General features: G+C 43.8%; 1 protein-coding gene across 1 annotated transcript in view; it reads left to right on the top strand.

The window, feature by feature from the left end:
- The window catches only part of cd109 (CD109 molecule), a 255,125-nt gene that overhangs the window by 61,754 nt on the left and 179,711 nt on the right, over positions 1-13,660 (top strand). The window contains exons 8-10 of the mRNA XM_072267001.1: positions 2,048-2,135; positions 9,699-9,903; positions 12,983-13,092. Coding sequence (XP_072123102.1) covers positions 2,048-2,135; positions 9,699-9,903; positions 12,983-13,092 — 403 coding nt within the window. The remainder of the gene's footprint in view (positions 1-2,047; positions 2,136-9,698; positions 9,904-12,982; positions 13,093-13,660) is intronic.

Below are 13,660 nucleotides of genomic sequence, written 5' to 3'. Positions count from 1 at the left end.
ATCTTTCCTGTAACACCATAGGATTTTATCTTGTTAAGCAGCCTCATGTGTAACACCTTATCAAATGCCTTCTGAAAATCCAAGTAAGTGACATCAGCTGCCTCTCCTTTGTCCACCCTGCTTGTTACTTCCTTGAAGAACTCTAACAGATTTGTCAGGCAAGATTTCCCTTTTACAGAAACCATGCTGACTTTGACTTATTAAGAACTTCTTCTGTGTGACATATCTATCCTGCGTCTCATGAATTCTTCCCAGAAACTTCAGCCATCTCTGTTCTGCCACTATCCTCCTCCAATTCACCTGGGCAAGCTCCTCTCCCATGCCTTTGTATTTCCCTTTATTCCCTTTATTGTGATACCCGGAACAGAACGCTGGCTCTGTAGACATACCCCCATTCTCTCAAGAGTTAAATAATAAGAAAAAATAAGAAATAAGGAATGAACTTGCCTACTTACCTTGCCTCCTCCTGTTCTTGCTGAAACCTTGTTTAGCCAAACCCTTACCACTCTGACTCAGACCACACTAATGACAACCTGGTAGATGGCAACCCTCTTTAATAGAGGCTAGGTTTTTAAAGCTCTTCGTCGGACTGGCGTGGGAATGCTTCTACTGCGTCGGCACAACACTTAAGTCAGTGATAGGGTTAGTAAGTTGTGGGCATGCTGTGTTGGCACCAGAAGCATGGCTCCGAGTACAACTTCTACAACTGTGTTGGTCATTGACGCAAACAGTGCATTTCACTGTATGTTTCAATGTTTTGATATATATATGACAAACCTTTAAAAATGCCTGTTAGTCCCATATATCCTGATGGCCTTAGTTCATAAAACCCTACCAAAACCATCTTGGAATCTTTAATTAACCTCTTACTGCCAGCTTTTACACATTCTCCTCCCCACAATCCCAATCTTCTTATTCTGGCTTCTTCCCCCTTCCGTTCCATTCTTAATAAAGTGTCTTGACCCAAAACGTAAATTCAAAGATTCAAATTCAAAGTATATTTATTATGAAATTATGTCTGCAGTATACAACCCTGAGATTTGTCTTCCCACAGACAGCCGCCAAACAAAGAAACACCATGTCACCCGAAAACGTCAGACAAATTGTGCAACATCAAATTGCAGGGTCCTTAAAAATGTCTAGAAATGTTTCATTTAATTCAGTTCAGTTCAGTTCAGTTCAGTTTAGTGGTGTGTTGTTCATTGCTGCAGCCCGCGGAGCCAGTCTGACAAATCAAAGGTGCCCTTCCAAAGCCGCCGCCTGACCTGCTGAGTTTTTGCAGCATTCTGTGTGTGTGCACTACTTTGCATTTCCAGCATCTGCAGAACCTCTGGTGTTTACAATAAATGTCACAACTTTTATCAGTGACAATTAATCTGATTCTGAGTCTGATTTTTGGGGCTACTGCCCCTCAAGATCTGCAGTGGTTCAAGGACGGACCTCACCATCACTTTCTTGAGGGTGACTCAGGAGAGGCTCAACCTGTGAAGCCCACATTCCTCAAATGAAGAAAACAATATAAGAAATACATTAAAACACTTTCTTCTTCCAGGACACTTCACTTCAGAGAGGAAGCTCGTAAAACAGCTTGCAGAATTGTGATCCTAGTTAACTCCACCAGGTTTAGGCAAGAGTGAAGCAAAATACAGTTGAGCTAAGTTGGTGAATATTGGTAGCTCGGGTTGAGGCGTTTGATGTTGCGATGTTTACTGAGCTTAGCAATTAGCTTGCAGACATTTTATAACCAGTTGAGGTGATCCTCAGTGTTCAGTTGTTTATGTTTCTCTCTGGGAGTTCTTGTGTTTATGTAGGCTTGTGAGCCAATAGAGTTCAAAGGTCAATTGAAGGGATAGCCAATCAGGGCCGAGGCAAGAGAGTGGTGGTCTAAATAAATGCCAAAACTCCTAGAGAGAAACAACAACTTCTGTGCACTGAGGATCTCACTGGACTGTTGATGAAACATCTGCAAGCGAGCTTCCAAGCTTGGTGAACTCCACAGTGTCATGGCTGAGCTAAGCCTGTAATAGCTGTGTTTTCTACTTTTCAGGTACCTCTATGGAAAACACGTAAAAGGAAATGTGACCATCATCCTATCCTTGCCGTCCTTCTCTCAGACACTAAACAAAACGTTTGAGGTACTTTTGGAATTGCTGTTTACTTAGTGAGACTGTGATCCACCCGGACATTCTCTCCTCTCCCCCTCCCATCGGGCAGAAGATATAAAGACACCAGGCTAAAGGACAGCTTCTATGACTCTGTCATAAAACTCTTGAATGGGCATGTGTATGACAAAGATGAACTCTTGTTCCTTCAATCTAACTCCTGGTTACCCTTGTACTCTAATGTCTACCTGCACTGCATTTTCTCTATAATATAACATGATATTCTGCATTCTGGAGCTGTTGGGGAGGGCTTAATCTAAGTAGGCAGGGGGTTGGGAATCAGGGTAATGGGGCTGACTATGAGGCAGTTGGTTTGCAAGTAGATGCTGTGTGTAGTGAGACTGTGAGAAAGCTCAGGCAGATCATAGGGCAGAAATGCAGTGTCAGTAGAATGAGTTAAAGTGTGACATGGCTGCAGAATCAAAAAGAGTGAATACAGGACCGAAGACGTTATATTTGAACGCAAAGAGTATATGGAGTAAGGTAGATTCACTTGTACCATGGTTAAAGATTGACAGTTATGATGTTGAGGGCATCACAGATTTGTGGCTGCAAGAACTTCAAACTTGGGAGCTTTTAACATCCAAGGATACACATTGTTTCAAAAGGGCAGACAGGTAGGCAGAGAGGGTGGTAAAAATGAAATTAAATACATAAAAAGAGGTGACATAGGATCAGAAGTTGTTTAATCCTTGTGTTAGGAAACTGCAAGGTTGCAAAGACCCTGATGGGAGTTATATACAAGCTTACAATATTAGCCATGATGTGGGATATAAGTTAAGACAAGCTTGGGGGGTTATATGGGAGGCAGGGTTTGAGGGTCAACACAACATTGTGGGCTGAAGGGCCTGTACTGTGCTGTACTATTCTATGTTCTATGTTAACAATGGACTCCAACATCTTCCCAACCACTGAGGTCAGGCTAACTGGGCCATAATTTCCTTTCCTCTTCCTCTGTCCCTTCTAAAAGTATGCAGTTATATTTGCAATTTGTCAGTCCTTTGGGAATGTTACAATAATCATAAGGAATTTCAATATGCAGGTAGATTGGAAATATCAGGTTGGTACTAGATCCTAAAAGAGGCAATTTGTAGAATGCCTATGAGATGGCTTTTTAGATCAGTTTGTGGTTGAGCCCACTAAGGGAAAGGCAATTCTAGATTGGGTATTGTGTAGTGAACCCGAGCTTAAGGTAGAGGGACCATTAAGAGGTAGTGATCATAATATGATAGAATTTGCCCTGCAATTTGAGAGGGAGAAGCTAAAGTCAAATGTATCAGTATTACAGTGGAGTCAACTGAATTACAAAGGCATGAAGCAGGAGCTAGCCAAAGTTGCTTGGAAGGAACACTAGCAGGGATGATGGCAGAACAGCAATTGCCAGAGTTTTGGGGAGCAATTTGGAAGCCAAAGGAAAGATACATCTCAAAGATGAAGAAGTATTCAAAAGGCAGGATGACACAACTGTGGCTGACAAGGGAAGTCAAAGCCAACATAAAAACAAAAGAGAAGGCACTTAATAGATTGGGAAGCATTTAAAAACCAGTAGAAGGCAGTAAAAAAGCTAAGAGGGGGAAAAAGATGAAACATGAAGGTAAGCTAGCCAATAATATGAAACAGGATACCAAAGTTCTTTTTTCAGATATAGAAAACGTAAAAGAGACGTGAGAGTAGATATTAGAATGCTGGAAAAAGACTCGGAAGACACGAGCAGAAAGCTGGAATTTCAGGGGGCAAGAGTGAGTGCAGTTGTTATTACTAAGGAGAAGTTGCTTGGGATACTGAAAGGTCTAAAGATAGATAACTAACCTGGACCAGATGAACAATACCCCAGGGTTCTGAAAAATGCAGTTGAAAAGATTATGGAAGCATGACCCTTTCAATAATCAGTAGACTCTGGCATGGTCCCAAAGGACTGGCAAATTGCAAATATAACTGCATACTTTTAGAAGGGACAGAGGAAGAGGAAAGGAAATTATGGCCCAGTTAGCCTGACCTCAGTGGTTGGGAAGATGTTGGAGTCCATTGTTAACATAGAACACAGAATAGTACAGCACAGTACAGGCCCTTCAGCCCACAATGTTGTGTCGACCCTCAAACCCTGCCTCCCATATAACCCCCACCTTAAATTCCTCCATATGCCTGTCTAGTAGTCTCGTAAATTTCACTAGTGTATCTGCCTCCACCACTGATTCAGGCAGTGCATTCCATGCACCAACCACTCTCTGAGTAAAAGACCTTCCTCTAATATCCCCCTTGAACTTCCCACCCCTTACCTTAAAGCCATGTCCTCTTGTATTGAGCAGTGGTGCCCTGGGGAAGAGGCGCTGGCTATCCACGCTATCTATTCCTCTTATTATCTTGTACACCTCTATCATATCTCCTCTCATCCTCCTTCTCTCCAAAGAGTAAAGCCCTAGCTCCCTTAATCTCTGATCATAATACATACTTTCTAAACCAGGCAGCATCCTGGTAAATCTCCTCTGTACCCTTTCCAATGCTTCCACATCCTTCCTATAGTGAGGTGACCAGAACTGGACACAGTACTCCAAGTGTGGCCTAACCAGAGTTTTATAGAGCTGCATCATTACATTGCGACTCTTAAACTCTATCCCTCGACTTATGAAAGCTAACACCCCATAAGCTTTCTTAACTACCCTATCCACCTGTGAGGCAACTTTCAGGGATCTGTGGACATGTACCCCCAGATCCCTCTGCTCCTCCACACTACCAAGTATCCTGTCATTTACTTTGTACTCTGCCTTGGAGTTTGTCCTTACATTGTGTACCACCTCACACTTCTCTGGGTTGAACTCCATCTGCCACTTCTCAGCCCACTTCTGCATCCTATCAATGTATCTCTGCAATCTTCGACAATCCTCTACACTACCTACAACACCACCAACTTTTGTGTCATCTGCAAACTTGCCAACCCACCCCTCTACCCCTACATCCAGGTCATTAATAAAAATCACGAAAAGTAGAGGTCCCAGAACAGATCCTTGTGAGACACCACTAGTCACAATCCTCCAATCTGAATGTACTCCCTCCACCACCACCCTCTGCCTTCTGCAGGCAAGCCAATTCTGAATCCACCTGGCCAAACTTCCCTGGATCCCATGCCTTCTAACTTTCTGAATAAGCCTACCGTGTGGAACCTTGTCAAATGCCTTACTAAAATCCATATAGATCACATCCATTGCACTACCCTCATCTATATGCCTGGTCATCTCCTCAAAGAACTCTATCAGGCTCGTTAGATACGATCTGCCCTTCACAAAGCCATGCTGACTGTCCCTGATCAGACCATGATTCTCTAAATGCCCATAGATCCTATCTCTAAGAATCTTTTCCAACAGCTTTCCCACCGCAGACATAAGGCTCACTGGTCTATAATTACCCGGACTATCACTACTACCTTTTTTGAACAAGGGGAAAATATTCGCCTCCCTCCAATCCTCCGGTACCATTCCCGTGGACAACGAGGACATGAAGATCCTAGCCAGAGGCTCAGCAATCTTTTTTCTCACCTCGTGGAGCAGCCTGGGGAATATTCTGTCAGGCCCCGGGGACTTATCCGTCCTAATGTATTTTAACAACTCCAACACCTCCTCTCTCTTAATATCAACATGCTCCAGAGCATCAACCTCACTCATATTGTCCTCACCATCATCAAGGTCCCTCTCATTGGTGAATACTGAAGAGAAGTATTCATTGAGGACCTCACTCACTTCCACAACCTCCAGGCACATCTTCTTTATCTCTAATCAGTCCTACCTTCACTCCTGTCATCCTTTTGTTCTTCACATAATTGAAGAATGCCTTGGGGTTTTCCTTTACCCTACTCGCCAAGACCTTCTCTTGCCCCCTTCTTGCTCTTCTCAACCCCTTCTTAAACTCCTTTCTTGCTTCCCTATATTCCTCAATAGACCCATCTGATCCTTGCTTCCTAAACCTCATGTATGCCACCTGACTAGATTTTCCACCTCACTTGTCACCCATGGTTCCTTCACCCTACCATTCCTTATCTTCCTCACCGGGACAAATTTATCCCTAACATCCTGCAAGAGATCTCTAAACATCGACCACATGTCCATAGTACATTTCCCTGCAAGAACATCATCCCAATTCACACCCGCAAGTTCTAGCCTTATAGCCTCATAATTTGCCCTTCCCTAATTAAAAATTTTCCTGTCCTCTCTGATTCTATCCTTTTCCATGATAATGCTAAAGGCTAGGGAGCGGTGGTCACTGTCCCCCAGATGCTCACCCACTGAGAGATGAAGATTCAGGGTACACAATAAAATAGGCCAAAGTCAGCTTGGTTTCTTTAACAGAAAATCTTGCCGGACAGATCTGTTGGAATTCTTCGAGGAAATAACAAGCTAGATGGACAAAGGAAAATTGGTGAATGTTATGTACTTGGGTCCTCATAAGGACTTTAGCAAGGTGCTGCAGGTGAGGCTGCTTGGCAAGATAAGAACTCATGGTATTACAGGAAAGATACTACCATAGATAGAAAATTGACTGGTTGGCAGGAGGCAAAGTGTAAGAATACAGGGACCCTTTTCTGATTGGCTACTAGTGCCTAGTAGTGTTTTGCGAGGGTTGGTCTTGGCATTACTTCTTTTTATATTGTATGTCAATGATCTGAATGATGGAATTGATGGTTTTGTGGCTGAGTTTGCAGATGATACAAAAATAGGTGGAGGGGCAGGCAGTGTTGAGGAAGCAAGGAGGCTGCAGAAGGGCTTAAACAGAGTAGGTGGGGAAAGAACTGTCAGATGGAATACGGTGTTGGGAAGTGTATGGTCATGCTCTTTGATAGAAGGAATGAAAGTGTAGAATTTTCTTCTAAATGGGGAAGAAATTAAAAAAATCTGAAGTGCAAAGAGACTTGGGAGTCCTCCTGCAGGATTCCCTAAAGGTTAGCTTGAGTCGGTGGTGAGGAATGCAAATACAATATTAGCACTCATTTGAGAGGACTAGAATATTAAAACAGGAATGTAATGTGGAGGCTTTAATAGACACTGTTGAGGCCACACTTGGAGTATGGTGAGCAGCTTTGGGTCTTTTATGAGAGGAAGGATGTGCCGACATTGGTGAGTGTTGAGAAAGGGTCGTAAGAATGATTCTGGGAATGAAAAGGTGCTCATATGAGGAATGTTTGATGGCACTGGACCTGTACTCGCTGAATTTAGGAGAATAGGGTGAATACCATTGAAAACCATTGAATGCTGAAAGGACTAGATCGATTGGATGTGGTGAGAATGTTTCTTGTAGTGAGTACTAGAACAGGGGGAATAGAGGGATAACCTCCAAATAGAGGGATTACTGTGCTGTGCTGTTCTATGTTCTATGATCTGTACCTCTCCATTCCTTGCATATTCTTGTGTCTATCTAACAGCCCCTGCAATACCACTGATATATCTACCAAGTCATTGGGTATATTTAACGCGAAGTTTGATAGGTTCTTGATTAGTAAGGGCATCAAAAGGTACAGGGAGAAGGCAGGAAAAATGGGGTTGAGATGGAAAATAAATCAGCTGTGCTGGAATGGTGGAGTAGACTTGATGGGCCAAATGGCTTAATTCTGTTCCTATGTCTTGTGGTCTTATGGTCTCATAATCCATTCACAAATCCACCATGTCACCAGCCTGTCAGCCTTTAGAACAGAGATGAGGAAGAATTTCTTTAGCCAGAGGATGGTGAATCTGTGGAATCGCTGTGAAGGCTAAATCATTGAGTATATTTAAAGTAGAGAATGATAGGTTTTTGATTAGTCAGGGTGTGAAAGGTTACAAGGAGAAGGCAGGAGAATAGGATTGAAGGGAAATGGATTAGCCATGATGAAATGACAAAGCAAGCTCATTGAGCCGAATGGCCTAATTCTGCTCCGATGTCTTAAGATCTTAAGATCTTTATCGAGTCAAGTCATGTCACTTTTTATTGTCATTTCGACCATAAACTGCTGGTACAGTACACAGTAAAAACGAAACAACGTTCCTCCAGGACCATGGTGCTACATGAAGCAGCACAAAACTACACTAGACTAAGTGAGACGACACAAGGCTGCACTAGACTACGTAAGATAACACAAAAACTACACTAGACTACAGAGCTACACAGGACTACATAAAGTGCACAAAATGGTACAGGGCAGTACAATAAATAATAAACAAGACAATAGGCACAGTAGGGGATAAATTACAATATAATAATACATGATGTAGATGTCAGTCTAGTCTCTGGGTATTAAGGAGTTTGATGGCTTGGGGGAAGAAACTGTTGCACAGTCTGGTCGTGAGAGCCCAAATGCTTCGGTGCCTTTTGCCAGATGGAAGGAGGGAGAAGAGTTTGTATGAGGGGTGCGTGGGGTCCTTCACAATGCTGTTGGCTTTATGGGTGCAGCATGTGGTGTAAATGTCTGTAACGGCGGGAAGAGAGAGCCCGATGATCTTCTCAGCTGACCTCACTATCCGCTGCAGGGTCTTGCGATCTAAGACGGTGCAATTCCTGAACCAGGCAGTGATGCAGCTGCTCAGGATGCTCTCGATACATCCTCTGTAGAATGTGGTGAGGATGGGGGGTGGGAAATGGACTTTTCTCAGCCTTCGCAGAAAGTAGAGACGCTTCTGTGCTTTCTTGGCTATGGAGCTGGTGCTGAGACATGATATCGGTGTGCAAGATGATGAGAGGCATAGATCAGGTACACAGACAGAGACCTTTTCCAAGGGCTGGAAATGCTTAATACAAGGGGCATAATTTTAAGGTGTTGGTGGGGGAGGGGGGATGCAGGTAGTTTTTTTCACACAGAGAGGGGTGGGTTCATGAACAGCACTGCCGGGGTGGTGGTAGAGACAGAGACGTCAGGGACATTTAAGAAAATCTTGGATAGGCACATAGATGATAGAAAAATGGAGGGCTATGTGGAAGAGAAGGGTTAGACTGATCTTGGAGTATGTTAAAATGTTGGCACATCATTGTAGGCTGAAGGGCCTTAATTGTGCTGTACTGTTCTATGTTCTATGATTTGTGTCTCTCTATTTCCCTGCATGTTCACATGTCTATCTACCAGCCTCTTCAACACCACTGTCATATCTACCAAGTCACTGGGTATATTAACGGGGAGTTTGATAAGTTCTTGATGAGTCAAGGTGTCAAAGGGTATGAGGACAAGTCAGGAGAACGGGGTTAAGAATGAATCAGCTATGATAGAATAGCAGAGCAGACTCAATGGGCTAAATGACTTAATTCTGTTCCTATGCCTTGTGGTTTCACAATCCATTTCCACAACCACTCTATTAGTGATACTCCTCTTGTCCTCTCCATCCTACCGCATGCTTTTCCTCAACATAAGACTAACCTGTTTCTCTCACTGTCCCACTTCTGATGGAGGGTCTTTATCTCTGTTTCTTTCTGCACAGACGGCACCTAATCTGCTCCTTTTGGTCCTTTTTTTTAGGCCAATCCAATATTTAGAATAAAAATGGTGAAGTTTAAACCTCTAGAAATGATTTTCCCTCTCTTTTGTAGATCAACGGAACTGTTGATTTTGCCTTCCTTTTCTCTGAACTGCACGAGTTCATCCTCGGAGTTTTTGCACCCTTGAGAGAGTTCGATGGTACATTCTTATCAAATCAGACGATGAGAGCGTACATTCTGGAAAACTCGGCCTTTCTACTCAGCTATCGGAAGTACCAGGTGATGCTTAAAGCAGTGGTAACTGAGTCTCATACAGGTAAGTGTCACCATGTTACCCCACTTACAGTGCATCACCCGTGAAATGCAAGGGTCTGAATTTTCATACTGCCCTCTCCGTTGTCCTGCTTTACAGCTTTCGGGTCATACAGGATGGGAACAGGCCCATCAGCCAAACTTATCCATGCCATATGTTTCTCCCACCAAGCTCATCTTGTCTATCTGCATTTGGCCCATAGCCCTCTAAACCACTCCTCTCCATTGGCGGCCCGGTAGTGTAGCGGTTAGTGTAACACTGTACAGCCAGAGGAAGATCGGGATTGAATTCCCACTGCTGTCTGCAAGGAATTTGTACGTTCTCCCTGTGACCATTTGGATTTCACAGAATATTACAGCACAGTACAGGACCTTTGGTCCGTGATGCTGTGCCGACATTCTGGGGTGCCGTGGTAGCATAGTGGTTAACAAGACACTACTACAGCTCTGGGTGTCGGAATTCAGAGTTCAATTCCTCCATCCTCCGTAAGAAAGTATGCACGTTCCATCCCAATTTACAATTTATAATTATCAGTTATTCCACTAACCCAGTATGTCTTTGGACTGTGGGAGGGAACCAGAGTACCCAGGAACTCGTATGGTTCACGGCGAGAACGTGCAAATTCCTTACAGAGGATGTCGGAATTGAACTCCAAACTCCGATGGTCCAAGCTGTAAAAGCTTCATGCTACCCACTGCGCTTTCGTGGTTATTCAGAGATATGAGTTAAAGGATAATTAACAGTCAGGACTTGGAACTCCACTAGTCCAGTGTAATAAATAACAGAGTCATAGAGTCATAGTCCTTCAGCCCATCCAGTCCATGCCAAACTATTGTTCTGCCTAACCCTAACCCTATTGCAACTATACCATAGCCCTCCATACTCCTCCCATCCATTACCTATTCAAATTTCTCTTAAATGTTGAATTCAAACCCTCATCGACCACTTCCACTGTCAGATCGTTCCACACTCGCACCACCCTCTGAGTGAAGAAGTTCCACTTAAACCCTAATACTGTAACACATAGGAGTAGAATTAGGCCTTTTGGCCCATCAAGTCTGCTCCACCATTCAATCATGACTGATCCTTTTTCCCCTCCTCAACCCCATTCCTCGGCTTTCACCCCATAACCTTGGGTGCCAAAACAAAAAAACCGCTTTGGAGGTTGTTTTCTAGTGATGAAGCCCTAGGGTCTCAAATTCCTCCTCTAAAGCTTGCCACTTTTCCTTCCATGCTCGCCTCAGCAGCCAATACGCCAAGTGTCTGTTCTAATATCTCTGGACATGTCTTCATCGCTCTCATAAAAATGTGCCTTAGGCCAGATGAAGAGTCTTGACCAGAAATGTTGAATGTTGATTTTCTTCCTCAGATGCTGCCCAACCCTTTGAGATTCCTAGCATCTGCTGCCTTGTGTGTCGACAAGACGCCCTAGGCAGTTTAAGGACGTTAAAAGTATTTTAAATGTGCAAAAGCAAAATGCTGCAGATGGTGCAAATCTGAAATAAAAGCAGAAATACCCAGCCAGTAACATGTACAAGATGCTGGAGGAACTCATCAGGTCAGGCAGCATCTGTGGAAATGAATAAACAGTTAACGTTTTGGACCGAGATCCTTCATCAGGACTGGAAAGGAAGGAGTGCAGAAACCAGAACAAGAAGTTTGGGAGAGAGGGAAGAGTACAAACTGGCAAGTGATAGGTAAGATCGGTTGGGAGGGACGATGGGTGGATGGTGGACGGGGGAGTTGAAAGGGAATGATGTGAGGAACTGGGAAGAGATAGATGGGAGAAGAAATCTGGCAGAGGAGATAGACCATCCATTCCCCCTCCATAGATGTTGCCTGACCTGCTGAGTTCCTCCAGGATCTTGTGCGTGTTGCTCAAGAGTACAAGATTCAGGATCGTTCAACGTCATTTCCTGTACACAAGTGCAAAGGAGAGCAAAATAATTGTTGCTCTCGATCCGATGCAGCACAAAAGAAAACCCACAATAGATTAAGAACAAAATAATAATAAAAACACAATAAATATAAACGCATAAGATAGCTTATATACACAGACTGATTGTATATTCTTAAGTGGTGCTAGGCACAGAAGTGTCTACGTCGGGTGACTGACAGGAAATGATAAAGTAGTGGCAGTTGGGGGTGTGGAGGGGTGGGTTAGTGGTTGGAGGTGTTGTACGGCCTCACTGCTTGGGGAAAGTAACTGCTTATGAGGCTGGTAGTCCTGGTGTGGATGACACGTAGCCTCCTACCAGAGAGGAGTGGGGCAAGCAGTCCATGAGCAGGGGTGGGTGGAACCTTCCAGAATCTCTTGTGAATATACAGCCCGTGGAGAGAGAAGCAATGGGCTAGAAGTGTATATGGGTCTTGGAATTGAAGATTCAAGAGTAAATGGTGACTATGGTGAACCTAGTCACTCTAGAGATTTAACCTTAAGCCATAAGACATTGGAGCAGTATTAGACCATGAGGCTCGTCTAGTCTGCTCTGCCGTTCCATCATGGCTGATTTATTATCACTCCCAACCCCATTCTTCTGCCATCTCTCCATAGCCTTTGACGCTCTAACTAATCAAGAACTTATCAACCTCCACAGATTCACAGCCCTCTGGCTAAAGAAATTCCTCCTCCTTATCTCTGTTCGAAATGGCCATCCCTGTATTGTGATGCTGGCCCACTGGTTCTAGGCTGTCCCACTATAGGAAATATAGGAAATATCCTCTGCATATCCACTATCTGGGCCTTTCAATATTTGATTGGTTTCAATGAGATCTCCCCCCGCCCCCCAATTCTGTTAAACTCCACGAGTACAGGCTCAGAGCCATCAAACACTCCTCATACGTTAACCCATTCAGTTGTGGAATCGCTCTCGTGAATCTCCTCTGAACCCTCTCCGATGCTCACACCACTTTTCATAGACAAGGGGCTCAAACTGCTCACAATAGACCGAGTGCGGTCAGGTTGCCCGTGCAGCGCCAGTCAGAAATCCTTGTTATAAAGGCATTGCTTAATGTGTGACTTGCTCAACGTTACTGGTATTTACTAACATTCTGACTTAATCCCTGTTCCTGTCTCTCACAGGTGTAGTGCAATCGGCAGCAACAAACATTACATTCTCCTTCTGGAAATACTATCTGGATATCCTGGACTATACAAAGATCTTAAAGCCATCTCTGAACTTCACGGCCTATGTAAGTCCTGACTTAGAGGTGTGTTGCCTCAGAGGGCATTGGGGCAGGCATCAAAGACCCACACATGGAGGTGAAGAGAGGTGGGAAGGCTGTGGGAGTGTCAGACAAAGGTGGGGGCCATTGTGAGGGATAGATGTTCTTCCATTGAAAGCTGAAGTGGAGGGGGATCGGTGCAGTAGGGGAGAGGAGGAAGGGGAGGCTGAGGGAGGAGACAGCTATTGAGGATGCACTAGGAATGAAGGGAGAGGGAGGGGAATGGAAGAGGATATTAAGATACAATGGTGGGAAAAAGTGATGTGAAGATGGTGGGAAAAGGTTTTGAGGTAAAAGGGGGTGACTGGAATTAAAACTGGAATTGGTTTATTAAAGTTCAAAGTAGATTTTATTATCAATATACACATGTATTTCACCATATATCACCCTGAGATTCATCTTCCCGTGCATACTCAGCAAATCTATGGAGTAGTAACTATAACAGGATCAATGAAAGATCAACCAGAGTGCAGAAGACAACAAACTGTGCAAATGCAAATATAAATAAATATCAATGAATGACGAGAACATGAAA

The sequence above is a fragment of the Mobula birostris genome, chromosome 8 (assembly GCF_030028105.1).
Source record: "Mobula birostris isolate sMobBir1 chromosome 8, sMobBir1.hap1, whole genome shotgun sequence".
Lineage (NCBI taxonomy): Eukaryota > Metazoa > Chordata > Chondrichthyes > Myliobatiformes > Myliobatidae > Mobula > Mobula birostris.
Note: the sequence above shows the minus strand (reverse complement) of the source record. Positions and strands in the feature narration are given on the sequence as shown.